At 49.2% G+C, this 21952-nt stretch overlaps 1 protein-coding gene across 1 annotated transcript; it reads left to right on the top strand.

Annotated features, from left to right (window-relative positions):
* Positions 1–2628: 2628 nt before the first annotated feature.
* LOC121834166 lies at positions 2629–9812 on the top strand. The gene is made up of 3 exons (XM_042287909.1): positions 2629–2712; positions 2775–2990; positions 9494–9812. Exons 2-3 carry the CDS (start codon positions 2800–2802, stop codon positions 9645–9647), a joined length of 345 nt encoding a protein of 114 aa, XP_042143843.1. The 5' UTR covers positions 2629–2712; positions 2775–2799; the 3' UTR covers positions 9648–9812.
* The last annotated feature ends 12140 nt before the right edge of the window (positions 9813–21952 follow it).

Below are 21952 nucleotides of genomic sequence, written 5' to 3'. Positions count from 1 at the left end.
TTCTACTTGTTCAATCTCTTTGTAGATTAAAAACTAGCGCACACAAGAAAGAAAGGGTTCCCGCTCCTCATATTATGGTTGGTCTCGACTAATTCCCACAATTAATTGGCCAAAGTTAGAAAATCGTTGCACCACCTCTTGCAAGGGGAGACGCTGCTCTTTCACGTAATGGAGGACTGGCGGTCGGGTCTGTTAGTGCACGGTGGCTCGGAGAGCGTAGAGCACAAGCTCGCACAGCAAGACCCAAGGTTCCTGGGTCTTGTGATCCTCCCCTCTCCTGCCCGTTTCGATCTGGACGAGCATCCTACCGGCGTGCGGTCGTGTTTCGCCAAGCGAAGTATGCCGAAGACCCAAGGCTAGCAGTGGTATCGACTAAATAGGCCACGTAGGTTGATTCAGTCACAGGCCTACCTGACCTACGACTGAATAGGCATGTATTGACGAAAAAAGGACTACCGTAAAATCCGAAGAGATGTCCCACCCGAGAAAGGTAACCCACCCCCATTTCTGGCTCGAGGTGCTATTTCATTTGAAACACCGAAAGATGGCCCCCTCTTAGTAATCGTAGTTTCGGATCAATGATGACCGTGGCGTAAATGCGTCTAGTTAGCTATGGCGAGACATAAGCCAACACTGCTGATTGGATTAGTCGTCTTTGCTTCATTGCCCCTTGCCGCGATAACAACTTTGACAGGGACACACAATCAAAAAATAGCATTTATTCAACTTGCCCCAACTGCACACCAAAAGCTAGCCCACCCCTCATTTCCACCCAATTTTCTAACTATTTTAGGTGGGCTATCTCTCAGGACTTTACGGCATGTAGGCCAACGTCGACGGGGCGCCACGTCGGCGACCAAAAGACGAGGCAGGCTTACCTGTAGCACCGGCAAGGCGAGCCTCTGCATGATAGCGGTCGGAGCGACTGGGGGCCAAACCTTGCAGTATCTCCCTCACCACCCGCGCAAATGACAGCCGCGGAATGAGGGGCCGCGTGGTCCTCTAAATTTGCTTAGAAGACACTTAACGGTCGTCTCGGAAAGAAGCTATGCATTTATTAATTTTACCGCTAAACCTGGCGGGAAATGCACCGACGGGCAGATGGATGGGCGAAATCTTCCGATTGATGGAGCTCCGTTGAAAAGCATTCCGCACCTTCAAAAAGAGAACTCTAGCAATTTCTGCAGTTAGGCAAATCAATACCAAATAAACACACAAAACAAGCTCTTTTTGCATTGTTGTGCCAAAGGCAGACTTAACACAGAATGCATTGCATACTGCTTCACAATGAAACTGCCGGAAAGACTCTGCACGCATCTTGCGCCTCGACGGCACGAATGTTGTCGTGCGCTACGTCTCTGCAAGAGAGCCCCGCCAAAAGCGGAGTAAGCTCCGCCCGCGCACCGAAAGTGGTCTTGAAGTGGCAATGAACACACCGCCGCTGGAGCACCGCCCTTCTGCGATGCCATCGGGCGGAAATCGAGGGACCATTTTTCTTTGGACGCGGTAAATGCGCCGATCGGGGAACCGTTTTGGACGCCCTGGTGGGAGTAAAATGCGAAGTTCGCGCACGCAATCGACAACTAAAACTTACCCGTCTGCTACAATCTCTTAAAATTATGCGATTTCTCGTTTGTTTGAGCAGTATTTATGGTCCGTAGCTGAAAACAGTTCCGAGAGATTAAAATTAACTTCTTTGGGGAGAGGGGATTTTTAAAAACCCTTAGCTTTTTAGGGAACATCGAGACAATGTGTACAGGGTTTCCCAGATTACTTGCATCAAACTTTAAAACAAAGCAAACGGAGTCCTCCAGGGAAGTAAAACCAACTGCACGTCGTTAGCAAGCGTCTTAACATAGTTGCCGCATTTTCCTCGATCTGCCCAATTATTCGGTCGATTAAGACTAATTAGCAAACTTCAGTTTGTGAATTGGAAAGCGCCCCGTGTCTTTTAGATTTGGTACAAGTCATCCCAGACGCCTGAAATATATATCTTTTAACCTGTTTACAATCCACGCACTAAATACTCGCAAATGGCGTTCATTTACACCTACGCAACGACGCGTTTGATTGCACGGTGCCCCACACGCCGTACAAAAATCACAGGAAGTCGCTGTTGCCGGGTGCCATTAAAGGGGCCCTCCGGAGCGTTCTGCGATGGTCTATATATGGCGGTAACTCAATCTATGGGTCCTAAGGATCCTAAAAATCGTAAAATTACAGTCATGCGCGGCGGATTTCCCTATTAAAATTGCTATCAAAGTCCCCGGCACGCCCCCCTTTTTGAGATGACCCCGGAAAACGGGAGGGGCATCTCTTTACGCATCAGCCAATGGCAATCGAAGGATTCCAGTGTCACTACGCGTCACCGACCGCCGACCCGCGGAGGAATCTCTCCAACGCGCGGACCGTCGTCAAGGGGCCCGGACCAAAGTTGCTCGGACTTTGTGCTCAGCATTCGTCGTTCGTCGCATCCCACGGTCGCGCTATGGACCTTTCGGACCTAACGTCTCTAGAGCTCGAAATCCTGGAACGGACAGCTGACATGGGTGCCATATCCTATGATTCGACCCCGATGCGCGACGTCGACGAACGCAGCGCCGCGGGCACTGACTGTGGCAACGACGAACGGCCGCGCCGCGGTGAAGCGAGTCCGCAAGAGCTGGAAGACGCACCCGACGATGGAATCGGGCGGCTTGGGAACACGGACTGGTACGTGGTGCGCTCCATTATACCCCGCTTTAATGGGTAATTGATGCGTGTTTTCTGCGAAGGTGTCTATGTGGTTCCTGCGCGCCGATGGAGACCGTCGTCGAGTGCGTCTGCAGCCGCGAATACCCGGCCGTCGCACGGAAGCAGCAGGGCCGGCAGGGCTGCGTAACGGGCCACCCGGACTTCGAGGCCCTGTGCCTCAACCCTGAGGTGTTGAGGTTGGCCTACCTCAACATGCGGCACTACGGGCAGCAAGGGATGGGCGCAAGTGCCAGCGAGTGAGTACGATGTCATGCTTTGCGCGTGAGCAAACTCACCATGTCTCGGTGAGGACCGTGCCCTCGGCAACTACGTTCACTGTCCGATTCACAGCGTACATACGTACTTGTAATAACTTGTTGTTAGGCTAGATGAACGTTTAGCACCATCCTGGGAAGCGGTCGATGAATTGTTTGTGTTGCCGATAGTGAAATTAATTATAACCCCCACTGTCCAGGCGCAATATAGCGCTCCAGGGAGGCTTTCAAGAGACTAAATGAGAAGCAGCCTGCCTAGTTACCACCCAGTCATTTGTTCAATACAGAAACACGGACACTTCCAACTGCTGTCCCACTATAAACTACACATATTCTTATATGTTCTAAACGAACTGTTCTGATGAGACCGCCCTCTTCGAGCGTTACACTTCTTCCCGTTAGGCCAGATCATGGAGAGCTATTTTTCCTTGCATTTGCGGTTATCAGTTTAGATATGTCATTTTCTTGCTCTGTTTAGATGCAATGTTATGCAACAATAGCACTATGAAATATATGACAGTCACATGGCCTCGTCTCTTGTCGAGACGGCCTCGCCTCGTCGAGAGCAATAGAAGGCGACACCTTGGATGTACATATGCTTTGGCGTTGTCCCCATGCCCAATGCTCCCTTACCTCCCTCTTTTTCACCCTTCTCGACCCTCTGACTAGGCAGGCTGGCTCAACCCCCCCCCCCCCCCAGCTTCAACTCGTTGATACACTACTGCTCCTACTGGTACAGCATGTCCATGCTGTACCGGGTGAGCACTGGTGGCCCCAATCAAGCACCGGACTATGGTGTAACTAATAAAGGTTCCCTCTCTCTCTCTTTCTCTGTCTCTCAAGAGAGCAGTGGATATCCCACACGTTTGGCTTTGGCGCAAACGACAAAGATAACGCAGTCCGTGTCAGAAACCCAAGTCTGGCTCGCAGCTTGCTCAAATGGTGTCTCTGAACAGAGCCGAATTAGCGCCTGAAGCCCCTCTACAAGCTCGCAGAGAGCAGGTGGCCTCAAAGGCTTGAAAGTCCTACTTTGTCAACGAGAGCCGAAGATTAATTCACTCCCGAGATTGTATTCGTCTCATGCAGTTTCCTTGCTTTTCTGTCTTAGCATAACTCAACAAAGGGTGAAAGCTACTGCCCTTGTGGGCCAGTCTGAGCGACGGAGCTAAGCACGTGCCAAAATTCCACAGGAGGAGTACACTAAGACATTACGTTGTCACATGCATTGTTTTTACACGCCCCGATTGGCTTGCTGATGCCGTAGCTTTTGCATTTTCCCAAGTTCAGAAAAACGAAGAATTACTGTTTCCAGATTATTTCCTGCTAGCTTCATGGACTGGACCAGCACTATACTACAGAACAACACTTTTGAAGCAACAAATAAATAAGCACGAAGTTATGATATTGACGCAGTAATTCGCAACCGTGTTGGGGAAGGATGCTCCAGTCACTTTGTTTCTCAGAGCTAAGAGTTCAGAAAACTGCATACACCTACTTTATCTTGCATGCATCAATGCCTTGTTGCTATCTTAAAAATGAGCTTAGCTATGCCAGCTAAGTTGATGCTGGGCAATCTTTTTGAGAAGAAACAAACACCAACTGCTTCAAGTGCACTGTCAACGTCGACAGTACAGTTGGCACCTTCAGCTCAGACATCCTCGTCCTTTTACCAGGTCTAGTCTCTGCGTGTGACCTTCAAGCCCATCAAAACAGGGGCCGATATCAAAATGACGAAAATCAAAATGTAAAGGCCAAACATTGAAACGTCGAAAAATAAAATGCCCAACAGCAAAACGCCGAAAGGTGAGAATGCGTACATATCTGATCGCCATATTTGGTACGGTATTGGCAGATGCTAGCTGCACCAGTGTGTTGGAATCATGGAAGTGTCTTCTGCAAAATTAGGAGCATGAAAAATGTGCAAGCTGCGCTCGAAGACGATATCGAGGCAGAAATCAGATTAGAACCTCGCCATCTACCACACAAGAAGCAAAGCATGCGAGAAGAGAGCCTGACAGCCACTTTGGGCAACTGGGACAAGCTCAACATCCTTAGCTTTCTTTGGGAAATACACACAAACTATTAGATCATATTCAACAAACAAAGAATTCCTCTGGCAGAACAAATGTTTCTTCCACTTTCTCAATCTAGAACCCTGTAGGTTCGTGTTGAACATAATATTTTGGAATTGTTTGGTCTCTGGTACCGGGTGATTCGGCTAATAGAGATTTCGGCGGTTTGTTCTTTCAACATTTTTTATTTTTGGCATTTCGATAATGCATCCTTTCAATTTTTGGGTGTCCCAAGCGAGTGCAATGTTCTCTGGTCAAAACAATCAAAAACTTGAGAACGATGACATAGGCACAGATTGCTGTTGAGTCCATGGATGCCACTACGTCTTTCCTCTAGAAGGCAAGTGGAGACTTATATTCCAACCCTATCGGCAAAAGTCATATTCTTTACTCCAGTATCCAAATTGTCAGAAGGGGCTTTAGACGGTGTTTGCAAGCTTTTTGGTCAAGAAATTACACAAAAAGGCAGTCATTGAAGGCTCATTGCTCTGGTTCGTGCACCGTTTACAATGCAATGGCAATGCGAACTAGAAACCTTCCATTCGCCCAGCGATGCAAAGTATCCCCCTCCCCCCCCCCCCCCCCCACACACACACCAGCAATGTAAAACACCCCCCTGAAACAAATTTCTGGCTATGCAACTGCAGGCCATGCACTCAAAAAAATAAAAAAATTTCCTTCTTCCCATACTATAATTGTCAAGGCAGTGCAGCCATATGGGGGGCGTACCATACTGATTTACGATTTATTTTTCCGCAGATATTGTCCACTTAGGGGTCGGTAGGCGTGTCGACCTCCTCAACGTAGTCCCCCTGGAGACGAACGCACTGGTTCTAGTAGTGTGGCAGCCTTTCCGTTCCGGGACCACTCTTTGGGAGTGCTTCGCACCCACGCCTGGACAGCCGCTTCGAGTTCACCAGTGTCCATGGAATAGGGTCCTCATAGGTGGTTTTTTCATGGTGCTGAATGGCTGATGGTCACTGCGGGCTAGGTTGAGGGAGTACGGTGAATGTAGGGATGGGCATTGTCATGCTGCAAGAGCGTACCTGCTGCCCCTTTCCCTGGCAGCTTCTCGTGAATCGCGCAATCACCTGAGGGTAGCCACATACGGGGCGATGTTGATGGTGGTGGCCGGTTACATGCAGTCAATGAGCATAATGCCCTCCGTATTCAGAAAGCCACGCGAGGATGTCTTTGCGGACATTGATGACTCGGAGGCATCTGTCCAGGCGTGGCTGAGACACACTTATAAACAGTGCAGGGATGTGATTGCTGCGCCAATTGCGCCAAACTGCACCAAGGGGCTAACTTTGCTACATCCTGCTACATTTCACCGAAATATGGCTAATCCGTGCCAAGCCTGCGCCAAAGAAGCAATTTTGGTCGCCTTTCATAAACGAAACGAAACTGAGAACCGTAATTGAGCATGCGTAAGCTAGGTCGCACAAGACGCCACCCGACACAAAGTACCCTGTATTAATCGTCTATTTGGTCTTGCATGATTTTTCCCGACGTCTCGCGTTTCGTGCACTCGTCGTCTCAGGAATCTCGTCTCGCGTCTTTTTTTTTTTTAGCGATAGACACGGGCGTGTGCGGACTCTCAGACGTTAGTGTATTGCGTGCCAAACATGCCGTCATGCTGTGAGACAAAACCACGTTTTTGCGCGGCGGGAGTTACTTTTTGAGCTGAAGCGCTCGCGCGACGTCGTGTGTTGCCGTCCCCACGTCGCTGCAGATATGGCGCTTACTAAACTGAAACGCATCGACATTCCTGCTCTTGTTTAAATCATACGCTGCTATAAAAATCCCTCTCTAACTCAATGACTGCTTGGCGAAGTTTTGATTACTTAGGTTTTTCCTGGTGGGCTTTCTTTCGAGAGGGACCCCGGTACGTGAAAAATCTGCCGCAAAAGAAAGTTGGTGAAGAGAAGTGAGCTAAAGCAAAGAAGGCAATGTCTGCACGCTGAACCCGCACAGCGCGCTTGTTTGTCTCGAGTTCAGTCGTTGCACGAAGCGCTCCAAGAACTTTTTTGACCTTGATTCGCAGTGTCTTGCATCAATACGCTCAGGTTCTTTTTTTCTGTGTGCTTAGCCTGTACCTCGCCTGCCGGCCTGGCAAGCACAAGTCGCTGGACTGTTTATTGTCGTATGCTGGACAGTTACATTTTGCATACTATTTTGGGAACCATGCAGTTGGCGACGGAGCGCGGAGTGGCATGGTTTCGGTTTCGGTCAAACAGCCGTTGTCTCCGCCCGCGCGACGAAGCACGTGTAACTGCAAGCCTGCCGAAGTTGCCCTTACGTGCATGTGAACATCATTGCAACAAAGGCACCAGCCGGGACGCTTGCAATGCGTTGTTTTACGTTTGCTTACTTTTTTTATAAAAATCTGCCACGTCAAGAATTTTGGCGGTGCCAGAAGAGTCCATGTGCGTATGGCAGCTGCCTAATTTGCTGTGCCAAGAGCTGCACAATAGTTTGTGCTCACTTGATTGTCACAAGGGGGGACGCCACGACAACAGCCACACTTGCATCTGCTCGTTTTCTCTGTCGTAACTTTGCCGGCATCTGACAGCATGACACTTTGGCTCCCGTAACATATTTTGTTGCCACTTTGGGACGGCTTTTGGTCCATGGGAGGTATATAGGGCAGTAAACACCCCAGTCAGAGACATGTCAAGGCGTCCTGCCCTCCAATCCTTCCTAGCTTCGATCCCTTAATCCCCTGATCTAGTTGAAAAGCCAAAATCTCAAGGTGGGGTGATAATTATTGGGTGTCTGGGTCTTGATTTACACTATTTTTGGATGCAGATGCCAGACACCCTGAAGCCGGTGGATGATCATCTCGACATGTTCCTTGTGGTGCCAGCAACACTTGCACCGCTGGTGTGGCATTCTTTGCACGCTATGCTGGGATAGTTTTTTAGGAGTGCCATATCTGGACAGCTTATTCAGAAGCAGGCTGTCGTCGTCGAGATCCATGCTTTTTTTTTAACAGATGATGTTGCAGTGCCCACATGGGTGAGTATGACAGAAAGGATTCGAGATTGGAATAGGTCACCAAACAGTATCGCATCATTTTTCGTTGAAATATTTTTCTAACAACACTATTCATTGAAATAAACACTGAAATTCAAAGTTTCTCGTGCAAGAATGGGGAGGCCTGGGGGTGCTCATATGTATCCCCACTACTCTGATGATAGTAGTGTCACCTCTAAATCAACACAGCATAATGGAAGACATATCGCAGTCTAAAACGGGAAAAAATGTTGATATATGTGTCTTGCAGATGCGTATATGACCAAATAGCAAATGATTGCGGTGCCCTGAGCCCTAAGGTATTCAGGACCAATAAACACATGGGGGTGGTAGCAGCTGTCATGGCAAATGGAAGCTGTCAGAATGACATGTTCGGATATTGACACGGATTGTGTCGGAGAGACATGAAATCACAACTGCTGGGGCCACTCCAGTATTGCATGAGCACTTCAGCTCGTATGTTTACACCAAAACTGTTCTGTGCGAGCTTCATAGAACACTCATGGCCAGGCTGCTATTCTCAAATCCCTAATCACCAGTACCAATGCCAAGCTTCGGCAGTGCCAGCAGCACTTTAGACAATGTTAAATTGGGACGTTCTCTGATGAGTTCACATTCCCTGGCACTTGTGTGCAGGAAACCTTTGCAGTAGGTGTGTGCGAATATTGGTTCAAATTGAATAGTATGTTTGCCATAACCTTCGCGCTGCAAAGGGAAGCCGATGCAACCGGCTCTTTTTGCGCTGTTGATGCTAGAAACGACAGTGCACTATTTAATTCGAACCAATATTTGCACACCACTACTTCACAGGCTTACGAACTGCACTGTTTTGTCCCAAATTAAACAACATCATATGGGGAGCTTTCCACTGTTCTGGATGAATGGCTCCCATTCCCTCTGGCCAGTGCACATAATTTTCATGTGTCCTTCCCAAAACACAGCGACGCAATATTCGTCACCAACACCAATGACAGATATTATCTACAATTATGAACTGGGACCCTGTGAACTTATTTTATGTATCATGACCACGCAACAGATATTCCTTCCTTGTTAATTCCGGTGTATAACTGGTTGTTGTGTCGATAGGAGTTGGAGGTGCGTTAGGAGAACCAAGGCCTGTAGTTTTTTTGTTTTTTTTTTAAACTCTGGAGCATTTAGAATGAATCTACAGCAGTTCACTTCAATTTGGCTTCCATGTCTAGCCCATCCGACATGGACTGCCAAATAGGGATTCTGCTATGTGATAGCTGGAGTAGACGTAACAGAAAAGCAGAGTATGATTACATGCCTAGAGAAATGAAAACAAGTGTAGAATTTGCCAACAGAGTGATAGGCTTTGCTTCTTACATCCAATCACTGTCATTGTTCCAGGCACTACAGATTTGCAGCCTACAGGCAGTGTGCCCTGTGGCTGTGGAGCCGCTTGGGAAAGAAGAATAGGCGGCCCCTGCCATCCTGTGTGGTCAAGACAATTAGGGGCAGGTATCCTGCTGACGTGTATGCGGGCTACAGGGATGCAGAATAAATTGCGTTGACCTAGAGACCACGCAACCCCCTTCCCTTGTCTCTTCACCCTCCCTGCATGTGTGTGAAGTCGCTCGTAGCCATGAACGGAATCCTCTAAATCACGTGACCTATTATCTACGATATCACGTGACCATAACTATGATCACATGATCGTAGTCAAACCAAAGCCAGTGCACCTACGTCACATTCAGTCACACGACGAAGCCGCCTCGGTGGCTCCGAGGCGAGAGTGCCGGCCTACGGATCCCCATGTGGCGGGTTCGAATCCCGGCCGAGGTGCCTGCAATCTGATGGAGGTATATTGCGGAGAAGGCAGCTTGGTAATCGAGCTTTCGATTGCACGTCAAAAGATCCCCAGGTGGTCGAAATTAATCCTCGGTCCTCCGCTGGGGCGTGCCAGATGCCCGTCGTTGGTTTGGCACGTAAAACCCCCAAATTTGATTTGAGTCGCACGACCGGATTGCTTCATTTTCCTCCTAGAATCCAAAGGCTGTCATCAAAACTACTAGGGCGTGAGAAGTGCTCATTTGGAACACTAACCTAAGCAGTAAAATTTGGCACCCACTAATACCATTTTAAAGTAAAGATTGTGCTTTTCATCTCGTCTTGGTGAATCGGGTTTTCGGACTATGCTGGTTCGGTCGTGGCCCTGTCTGTTCTTCCGCAGTTGCGAACGGCCGCTAAGAAGTGCGAAAAGTACTCAACTGCAACGCTATAAAAGAAGGTGGCGATTCTCAAGCGAACAGAAAGTGACCGAACGCAAGCGGAGTCGTAACCTAAAGCGAGCCATTATTGACGGCTCTTTTCAAGCATGCTTAGGTGCACCATATAATTGCGTGCAAAGGCCATATTTAGAGTGAAATATTTTTTTTTAAATATTTAAAAAGTTATTTACGTATGATGCGCTCTGCCGCACCGCTGGCCAACGCCCAAAAAGCCTGAAGATGGGGGCCATCGTTGACCACTTCAAGTGCGCCAACCTCAAGCTACTAACCTCGGACAAGGAAGGGGGATTTTTCGTCCTGCCCGATGAACTGTACAGCAAAAAAGCCAAGGAACCTGTTGACAAGAACTTCAAGCCAGTGAAGCCAGGATCTCTGAACAGGGTGAAGTCGAGGGCAAAGAAATTATGCTGTGAATTAGACCTTCCTGTTTTAGCGAGGAAGGTGAACACTAGTAATAAGCTGTCCCTGGACATTTTTTTCGTGACTAAGACGCATTAAAAGGGACGTCCCTTTTAGGGCGATAGTTACAGAGAGAGACTCGTGTCAGTACCAGTTTTCCATCTTTCTTATAATGCACCTTTCGTCATTGAAACTGCATGATGAGTTCCTAGTCCGCAGCTCAGATGAGGTGATTGACTTCCTGAGGGGTTGGTCTAGAGGGAAGTGTGATGCCTTTTCAATTGATGTTGAAGATCTTTTTTACTTTGTCCCGCATCAGGCCCATTTTACAGCTGTAACCAAATGCATCGACAAGAATGGAGAAACGGCTTTCGGGAGCTCCTGTGGTATGAGTGTGGAGATTCATTGGACTCCTGTCTTTCTATCTTGAACATACCTTTGTGTCTTTTGATGGTGATGTGATGTGCAAAAACAGGGCATTTGCATTGGTTTGCAAGTGGCCCCCGTCTTGTGTGATATTGTTTTAATACTCTGTGACCCAAGCTATAGCTGAAAGACTTGGGAATAAAGACGATATTAGAATTTTTAGGTATGTCTATGATTACCTCGTCATTGTCCTCGCACATAAGGAGCTTACTGATATTGTTGCAGTTGATTTAATGGAAGTTTTTGCGGCCTGCTCCCATGGGGTGAGGTTTACCCATGAAAGAACATTGGAAGGGTCTTTGCAGTTTCTAGATTTGAAACTTATGTTTCTAGAAGACCACATTTGCTGGGCTTATGAACCCCGCTCTAAGAAGGATGCACTCCCCTACGACTCCGCACATTCCAAACTGGTAAAACGAGGTACCGCCCAGTCCTTTCTCGGAGCTGCATTGGCCAAATCCTGTCATCATGAAATGGGCAGGAGCTTCCTGTTACAGGTGGATCATCTAGAAAGCGTAGGTTTTCCGCGGAAACCTCTGACTGACGCAGCGGACAGCCTGAAAAGGAAATATAGAGGTGTTCGCCTAAACGCCCGTGAACGGCAAAAAAACCAGACCGGCTATCATTCCTTACGTTCACGCTATCTCCCACAACTTAAAAAATGTCGTGAAGCGTTACAATGTTCCGGTTGTTTTTTCGGCCCCGAAGAAACCCTCGGCCTTGTGCAGAAGGATAAATGCCCCGGAAAGGCTAGTGAGGAATGCAAAAAGAAACACCAAACGAAGTTTGTGGATTGTAAAACATCTGTCGTCTACGATATACCACTATTCTGTGGGAGCTCGTATGTAAAGCCAACAGGCCGCTGCATTAATGATTGTGCAAGGGAGCACGCGGCAACTATCTAACAGACGCCGTGCATTGTGATCGACGCCCGTGCACCTCAAAGTTGTCAAACACAATCATCCTGGGGCTGGAAGTGACAATGTTGTATTTTAGGTATTTAGGCATGTGTGTTTTCTAATAAACGTTCTGTTGCGAGTGCGCCCCGTGTTGTCGTCCACTTCTTCACCTGTCCCCGTTCCTTTGGCGCTCATTTCCAACCTAACACCTTTGAGGACTGGGTGATCCCACAGGACAAGCCACCGCCTACGGTGCGGCTCCAATGGAATCAGCTCTGCAGCATTTACGAGGACGGCGGACCAGCGGGGCTCTTGTCCTGATGGCCATCGGTGACTGCGAACTCCCTTCAGTAATTGCTACAAAACGCTTTGCAACGTTTTGTAGCACTGCATTGTGAAACAGCCGTCAGCCACTCTCAGGTGCAACTTTGTGTATTTTTTTTTTTGCCACTGAAGATGCTTTAAAGCAAGAACAGTCATGTATGACATTAAATAAAGAAGTTTTCTCAGCTCAACTTTGTTCCCTTTCACTGGAGCAACACCAGATGCCTTGATTAAGTACAACTGCTGCAGAGTCAGTATTTCGGAGATTAAATGTCCTTGGGACGTCAGAACTTCACTAAAAAAGAAATGGACAATGGAGTATGAAACAGCAAATTCTTTGTACAAGTGTAAAGGCAGATGGGTGTAACAAAGGTGTCTTCAGCTTCACTCCATGTTTACAGTGACGTTTCTCCAGTTGAGCTTTCGGATCCCTCTGACCCCGCTTACTTTACAGATCTAGTGAGTGGTCTGAAATTTTTTTTCAGCTACTTTTATATTCCAGAACTGCAGAGATGTCCTTCCGTGAAAAGCTCTGGACCAAACCAAATCATCATGATTAATCATGAAACTGGCACGGAATTTAACAAGGAAGCATGTCTACCCCACAAAACTAGAAAAGATGAATGTGCTTCATGCTGTGCAAATATTATCCCCACAAGTATTTTCAGCCTTAGAACACCTTCAAAAAAAATCAAACGGTGATCCTGCTCTTTATGTTTTCAAAGAAAAAATAAAGAGCAGGATCACCGCCCTACCACACGTTTCATGAAGACAATGAAGGAATGGTTTGACATTCATGACACGACCTACACAGGAAGTGCACAAAAAAGACCCATCTCAATGAAGGACGACCCTCAACTGGTGTGGCTTGAAAACGAGCTTTCATGCTATGTGTGAAGAGCATCCAGGAAACACTCGTGGCTTCAGGAATGAATGCTTTCACAAATGAGACCTTCCAAGCCTTGCTTTTTAGCACGAAGTCAGCTGTGGAGACAACAAAGTTCCTTTTAGCAGAAGGTGCCAAGTTCGTCCCGACAAGGAAGTCAAACAGCAACCACCTCAAAGCACTTTTTGGGAGAATAAGATTTATGTGTGGTGGCTGTGACAAGTTAGTGGCGCCCCCTCCAATCCGCCCGTCTGCGGCCGCCTGGCTCGGCGGGCAACATTGTTCACCGCGCCAATAAACGCCGTTGAGCGCACGTGCTCCGGCCAATCATCGTCCACCCTCACAACCAGGCTGCGTGTCGTCTCTCCTCGGCGGGTGCTTCGGCCCCCTTTGTCCACGATCGAGAAAGATCGTGACACTGGCGACGAGGAACCGTGGCACTGGAGGCCACCAACGTGCACGGTTCGGCCCACGCCGCCGAGAGAGTCGCAACACCGCGCCCCGCTCCTGTCGCCATGCCGCTCTACGGGAGGCTCGAGCCGTTCGAGGGAGATGAGTCCGCCTGGCCAGTCTACGAAGAACAGGTCCACGTGTTCTTCCGGGCGAACGACACGCTTGAGGCGAAACAGCGGGACATCTTCTTGGCCAGCTGCGGGACCCGTGTCTTTAGCCTCCTGCTCGACCTCCTCAAGCCGGCCACGCCGCACGTCAAAACGCTGGGTGAGCTGCTCGCTACGCTGCGCTCGCACTTCAGCCCGGCGCCGTCCACGCTCATGGAGCGGTTCCGCTTCAACAACCAGAGCCGCCCGGACGGGGAGACCCTCAGACAGTTCGTCGCTGCGCTACGAGGGTTAGCGAGCACCTGCGCTTTCGGCGACCAGTTGGACTCGCTACTCCGGGACCGGTTCGTCTGCGGCATCAACAACCCTGCCATGCAGACGCGACTCCTGGAGCTCCCCGACCCCTCGCTGGACGACGCGGTGAAGGCAGCGCTGGCGATGGAAGCAGCAGCGAAGAACGCCAGCGAGATAGCGCGTGCGGCCGGCTCACCGTCGACGGAAGCGGCGGTGAACAAGATGGCGACAAGGAGCGGTGCCTGCAGCCGCTGCGGTGCTGCCCACTCCCCCTCACAGTGCCAGTTCGTCCAAGCACAATGCTTCACGTGCGGGAGAACTGGGCACCTCGCACGTGTCTGCCGAGGGGGGAGGACGAGCGGTGGCCAGCAGCAGCAGCAGCAGCAGCAGCCTGGTTCAAGCCCGGGTTCCAGCCAAGCCCGCGGCCAGGGTGGTCGTCGCAAAAGAACGCGGCGGGGACGAGCGGCACAAGGTCCGGGTACCTCCTCAGCCAGGGTCCACGTCGTGGCCGAGGACCCGCAGATTTTCGACGTGTGGCAGACGAGTAAGCCTCCATCGTCTGTGCCACCTTACTTGGTGTCAGTCGAAATCTGCGGCCACCCCATCACCATGGAGCTGAACACAGGGGCCAGCGTGTCGGTCATGCCCGGGAAGCTGTTCAAGCGGACCTTCCCCGGCGTGTCCATCGAGGCGTCTGACGTCATGCTGCGCAGCTACTCCGGTCAGCTTTCCCAGGTCCAGGGTCGGGCCCAAGTCAGCGTTCGCCTTGGCGACAGGGAGGCAATCCTTCCCCTTTACTTAACCAAGGGGTCGTCGCCAACGCTGCTGGGCCGGAACTGGATTCACTCGCTGGGTGTTCGGCTGCCGGAGCACCAAGAAGCTGCGCTGCACGTGGTGAAGGACGTCCCGAGCCTCCTGACCGACTTCCAGTCCCTGTTCCAGCCGGGGGTGGGCACTTTCGCCGGCACGACGGTCGGCATCCACGTACCCGAGAGAGCCCGGCCTCGGTTTTTCAAGCCGCGTCCGATGCCGTTTGCCCTGAAGGACGGGGTCACCCAGGAGCTGCAACTGCTGCAGCGAGAGGGAATCCTGGTGCCCGTCAAGTCTTCCGAGTGGGCTGCACCGATCGTTCCAGTCCTCAAGCAAGACGGCCGCGTCAGGATCTGCGGGGACTTCAAGGTCACCATCAACCCCGTCGCTACCGTCGAGAAGTACCCGCTGCCTCGGGTAGAAGATCTCTGGTCGGCTCTGTCCGGGGGACAGAAGTTCTCCAAGCTCGACCTTCGAGATGCCTACCAGCAGCTGGTGCTAAAGGATGCCGCCCGGAAGTATGTCACCATTTCAACAACCATGGGACTCTTCCAGTACACGCGCCTACCGTTCGGCGTGGCCTCAGCCCCAGCCATCTTCCAGAGAGAGATGGACAACCTCTTCAGGGGCATGAGGCACGTGGCGGTGTACTTGGACGACATCCTGGTTACCGGTACCGACGACGAGGACCACCTGCAGAACCTGCGCAAAGTCCTGACACTACTACAGGACGCCGGTCTCAAGCTGAGGCTGGACAAGTGCGTGTTCCTGACCCCCAGCGTGGAGTACCTGGGACACATCATCTCCCAGGCTGGCCTGGCCCCGGCACCCCGCAAGATTGAGGCCGTGCTCAAGGCGCCGAAGCCCAAGAGCAAGAAGGAGCTTCAGAGCTACCTCGGCCTCATCAACTTCTACAGGAGGTTCCTGCCCAACCTGTCGACGCATCTGGAGCCGCTGCATTGCATGCTTCGTGATGGGCAGCAGTGGGCCTGGAAGAAGGAGCAGGACTTGGCCTTCCAGCGCAGCAAGGAGCTGGTCGTTAAGGCTCCAGTGCTGGTGCACTTCGATCCGGCCAAGCCTGTTGTCCTCACCGTAGATGCGTCACCGTACGGGGTAGGAGCCGTCCTGTCGCACCGGGGTCAGGATGGGCAGGAACGCCCTGTGGCGTTTGCTTCTCGTCGTCTCCATGCGGAGACGACGAGAAGCAAACGCTCATTCACACTGGAAGCGGATCCGCGTTCGCAAAAGGGTTGCGAACGCGGTTGTATAAAGATCCAGTACAATTACACGCGCACTTCATGTCATTGAGTGCGCGTGCAATTGTACTGGATCTTTATACAACCGCAATCGCAACCGCTTTGCAACCGCGGATCCGCTTCCAGTGTGAATGAGCGGTAAGAGCTGCGCTCCAAAAGAAAGACTGGAGCATTAACGAGGAAAGAAAAAGGTAAACAAAGATAAGGCGTTCAAAGAGTGATTGCTCAACCCCTGTTGTTAACATACTCGACTTTACGAAATTCTTTTTCCTTTTTTTTTTTTTTTGTTCACTTTATTTTGGGGCTAGTCATGCACCGACAGCGGTGTCTGGTGAAAAGAGCGCACGCGACCGTTCCAACAGTGGGCACTCCCTGCCCTCCCCACGCGCACGGGTGCCCTTCCCCTTTCTTTTGCCAGCCTCCATTTTTTTTTTTTTTTAATTGGTCCTTCTTTTTTATTTTTTATACAATTACTTTTTCACTGCGTATCCCTTGCGTGTATGCAGGCTTGGCGGCCTGCCAGTCCCGCAACCCCAGCTATGTGCTCCTTGCCGGCGCAATCCGACCCAGAGAGAAGCGAAGGACAGCCGTTCTTCGTCTTCGTTCGCTACATCGAGTGTCCCCGCCATGGGAGTTATGGACGTTCGATACAGAAAAACAATGATTTTCTAGGGGTTGTTTGGACTGTTTCATTTAAACAATACGAAGTTCACGGGCGTGATATAACCGGGCTCGACTGTACGTTTGGTCCACTCCATTGATATCTGAAGAATTTTGGACTGTGAGAGTCAATCTATAACACTTCTAAGAATAAAAAAATATATAAAAAATAAAAAAATTTGCGGATAAAAGAACAAGTTCCCCGAGTTTTCCCTGACTATTCAAAATCCCTGAGAATTCCCGGTTGGTAGACACACCAGCATACTTGTGTACTGCCAACGCTACGCTTCCATTTGCTCACTGCAAAAGTTTGATCGAATGGGAGGATTGTCCGCTGCAGCCGCTGTGGACAACGAAAGTGATGGCGTTGTCTATCGCAACCCAATCTGGAAATATTTCTTAAAAATCCCACCGGTGACTAATGCACGATGCATGAAGCACAGGGCAATCCTCAAAACTTTAACGGGCACAACGACCACCTTAGCATTCCATCTAAAGAATCACCCAGATGCACTTCAGGCCTACAAGAAAGAGCGTCTAGCAAGCGGAACTACCATCAAGCTCAAGTGCGGGAGTATGCCGAGTCAGCTGTCGGTAGCCGATACCTTGAAGCCAAAAATGAAACCAACCCCGCAGGGGGCACCTGTGAGAACAGGTGTTTGGAGAGTAGCGTGGTGAGTAGCACCACGCTACTCTCCAAGTGCTACTCACTTGGTGAGTAGCACCACCACAGACCCCAGCCACTTTGGCGACACCACAGACCCTGAGTAAAAAGTGGCTAAGACCCACCCACGTCTGGCTGTGCGTGGCGAGCCCATGTCCAGGGAAAAGGGCATCCTGGTGGTTGAGCTGTGCCCGGGGTAGGTTTGGACCCTTCGGGGCCCCCCGGGCGCGGCAACACACGACTTTGGCCCCTGCTTCCTGTAGACGGGTGTCCTGGCTTGGCCAGACCAGGATGATTCAGTCAGTCGCCACATCGTCTACTATCCCCTCTTATCTTTCTCTTTTTTCTGCTCTTCTTTCTTTCATATTCACCATCTTTGGCGGCAAGGGCTAACCTTGGGTGGCGATAGACCCCTTGTCTGGACCCGCACTAGGTTATAGTGTCTTGCCCTAGTAAAAAAAATTATATGAATTTTTTTCTGATATGTTTATTGGACACCTTTTTCATATCAGAACTTATTATTTCATATCAGTTTCCTATGCCGCATATCAGTTACACTAGGCTAGGTGGCGCTAGGTACCGCCCAATTCATGTGCTGCAAAAATATATTTATTTACTCACGCCACCATGTAGATACATTACGCATACCACTAGCATCAGTTGAACAAATACATTGAGGGCATATACACATACACGGCACAACAAACATGAATACAACAGCACACCCAATAACTACTTCGGAGCTCTGCGTTTCCGCCTTTTATACAGGTCGTTTTGTAAGTACGAAGTTTTTCGGTGACCTCCTACGCAATAAATAATATTTTCAGCGTGTTGGATTTTTTTCAGTAATGTCGTACCTCTGAGAGTATTTAGAACGGCTCAGGGGACGAATCTCCTAATAAAAAGTAAACGCTCATGCCGTAATTATTTGAAAGCCAGTAAATCAAGCCGCTCCACTGCGGTTCCAAGTCACGTGTTTGCTTTCCCGCGCGGCACGTCGTATACTGAAGAAACTTATATGAATTTATTTCTTATATGTTTATTGGACACATTCATATCAGTTGGCAAATGTTGCATATCAGCTCTTATATGTCGCATATCAGTTTTTGGGTATTTCATATCAGTTCTTATATCGCATATCAGTTTTTGGATATTTCATATCAGTTGGCATATGTTGCATATCAGTTCTTATATGTCGCATATTAGTTTTTGGGTATTTCATATCAGTTCTTATATCGCATATCAGTTTTTGGATATTTCATATCAGTTTCATATGTCGCATATCAGTTTTGAGATATTTCATATCAGTTCTTATATAGATTCATATACTTTTTTTCAGTAGGGTGGTAGCACTGATAGCGTAATGTCGTCAGCAAATCCTTTATTGCTATGGCGCATTACCTATCCCCATGTTGGGCTCCGTGGTGGGTGGTGTGCTACAGACGCCGAACGCCTCCCCATTTCTCATGGGTTCCAAACAAAACCAAAAACCTGATCGGGCCCTGAAAAGGGTCCGGACCGAAGTACACGTTATGAAAGCATTTACACCTGTGGAGAAGTTTCCTTGATTTCTTGTTATGCATTCTGAAATGGAAAAACCCTTATCCAAGCTATCCCCTTTCCTGGTTTCGAAGACTCTTGAATCTGTGATCGGAAAGAATTTTAAAGCAAACAAAATGCCATCTGGAGATCTTCTCGTTGAAGTTGTGACCTCTCAACAATGCGCAGACCTGCTGGCACTCAACTTGGTTTCTGACTACAGGGTTACTGTATCACCCCACCGCACTTTGAACACTATTAAAGGCGTAATATCAGAAGATGACCTTCTAGAATCCCCCGAAGAGGAAATTGTCGATGGCCTTCGTGACCAAGGAGTCATAGCTACAAAGCGAATTTCTTTTCGCCGGGACGGTCAGGAGATTAAGACAAAGCATGTCATTCTGATTTTTGAGCTGAGAGCGCTCCCAGAATCGATCAAAGCTGTAAAGTGCGGCCGTATGTGCCAAACCCTCAGCGTTGCTTTCACTGCCAGAGGTATGGCCATAGTGCACTGAGCTTCCGTGGAAAGACATGTGCCAAGTGTGGCAAAAATTATCACCCTTCAGAGAATTGCTCAAATCTACCTTGCTGCATCAACTGTGGTGAACCTCACCCTGCTTATTCCCGTTCTTGCAGAAAATGGAAACAAGAAAAAGAAATTATAACACTCAAAGTGAAAGAGAACATCTCATTCCCCGAAGCCAGGAAGAGATTCTCCTTCCTGCAAAAGGGGCCATACTCTTTGATGGCACGTGCACGGGTGTGCCATCAAAGTCTCTCTGTAGAAACCCAGGTCTGTCCTAATGACCTGGTAATTCCACCACCTCCCCCTGCCTCACAAAGATTCGGTCCACGACTCACGTTTGTCGTTGGAACCGAAGACACCACAGGGGCCTCCAGATGGTGCAGAGGCGAGGGATGCCTCTGTGCTAATGGAGGGGAGACAAGAGGAGAGACGGCAACAGCAGCCTCAGGGAGAAGGCATTGGTGCCTCCTCCATTCCAAAGGACGGGCCATCGAACGATGTGCCTGCCTTGGTTACTCGGACCCCTCCCAGGAAGAAGGAGGGTGTGTTTTGTTTTAAGACGCCAGGAGAGGCCTCAACATCTAAGGAGGTCCCCGTACCAGCTGCTCCCTCAGCCGTACAGCCTGAGGAGGAGCGGATGGAACTTAGTGAACCTCCTCCCCCTCGTTCAGTCCCACCTGATGACACCAGGCTTAAAAAGTCTTCCCAGAAAAAGCTCAATCCGCGAGCAACCGCACCCAAACCGCCCCAGGGCACCTAGAGCAGGTTTCTTTTTTTGTTTTGTTGTTACTTTAAATCATTTTTAACATGAACACATATAGTTTTATACAGTGGAACTGTAGAAGTCTCCTGCAAAATATTGATGACATTCATTTCTTTCTAGATGAGCTAAAGCCCATTGCTGTGTGCTTGCAGGAGGCATATGTTAACAACACCCATACAAATGTTTTTAATCGTCACCGCATTTTTAGAAAGGATCGGGACTCAGACCACTCTTCTGGTGGTGTTGCCATTGTTGTACGGAGTGGCATAGCATGTGTGGAAGTTCCTCTCGTACATCACTAAAAGCAGTTGCGGTACGTGTTCTTACCGATCGTCTCATTACGGTTGTGTCCTTGTATTTACCACCTCATTGTCAACTGCATCTTCATGAACTTCAAGGATTCGTTCAGCAACTCCCAACGCCTTTTTTAATTTGTGGTGATTTTAATGCTCACAGTCCCATGTGGGGCAGTAAGCACCTTGACTCTCGTGGCGCTGTTGTAGAAAGATTTCTACTCTCGTCAGACATATGTCTTTTAAATAAGAAAGAACCAACATTTTATAGTTCCACTCATAATTGCTTCACATCCATTGACCTCTCCATTTCATCACCATCAATACTTCCCTGTTTTTCTTGGAAGGTTTTAGACAACCCTTTTGGGAGTGATCATTTCCCGGTTGTAATCGAAAGCCTCGTTCCTCTGCCGACTATTTTAAAACAAACCCCTAGGTGGAAACTGGACAAAGCCGACTGGACACTCTTTAAACTTGATGCCGTGCTTGATCCGTCAGTTCTAGCAAATTTGTCACCTGAAGAAGCGACAGTGTATGTTACGGAGCAAATCATAAGTGCCGCCCAAGACGCCATTCCTCGCACCTCCGAAAATTTACCCAAGAGGTGTAGGCCTTGGTGGAATGAAGACTGTGCTACCACAAGGGAAAAGCAGCATAGGGCATGGGATCCCTTTCGGAGGTACCCTACTTCTTCAAATAGGAAAGCATTTAAAAGACTAAAAGCGAAGGCCCGATGGACTAGGAGGAAAGCTAAGTGGAAGTCCTGGACCAAGTACATTTCCTCCCTTAATAGCTTTGTCTCGGAGAAGGAAGTTTGGGATAGGTACAAAAAAGTCAAAGGGGACTACCGTTGCTTTGTTATTCCTCTATTTAGCTCCCCTGCTAATTCGCTGAAAGATGTTGCTAATGTGCTTGGAGAGCACTTTGAGAATGTTTCCAGCTCCCGAAATTATCGCATGGAATTTAAACGTTTTAAAGCAAGTGCTGAGTGTCACCGTATACCCATGTCCGGTTGTAGCTCTGAGCCATACAACACTCCTTTCACAATGCAAGAACTAGAGGTGGCTCTGGGCTCCAAGAAGAGGTCGGCTCCAGGCCGTGATGGAATCCACCATGAAATGCTCCGTCAGTTGTCTTGTGAATCGCTGAACACACTACTAGGTTTTTTCAACTATCTGTGGGAAGCAGCTTACTTTCCTCAAATCTGGAAACAGGCGCATGTAATTCCTTTGCTGAAAGCTGGGAAGGACCCTTCGGACCCACGTAGTTACCGTCCAAT

This window comes from Ixodes scapularis, unplaced genomic scaffold (assembly GCF_016920785.2).
Source record: "Ixodes scapularis isolate PalLabHiFi unplaced genomic scaffold, ASM1692078v2 ptg000597l_1___fragment_1__unscaffolded, whole genome shotgun sequence".
NCBI lineage: Eukaryota > Metazoa > Arthropoda > Arachnida > Ixodida > Ixodidae > Ixodes > Ixodes scapularis.
The sequence above is the reverse complement of the archived record's forward strand: the minus strand, read 5'-3'. Positions and strand labels throughout refer to the sequence as shown.

Excerpts from the sequence above, each read along its gene's own strand:
- LOC121834166 (XM_042287909.1), top strand. The coding sequence starts at position 2,800 with ATGGAGACCGTCGTCGAGTGCGTCTGCAGCCGCGAATACCCGGCCGTC. Across the intron at positions 2,991-9,493 it reads ATGGGCGCAAGTGCCAGCGA|GCACTACAGATTTGCAGCCT; the intron begins GTGAGTACGATG and ends TCATTGTTCCAG.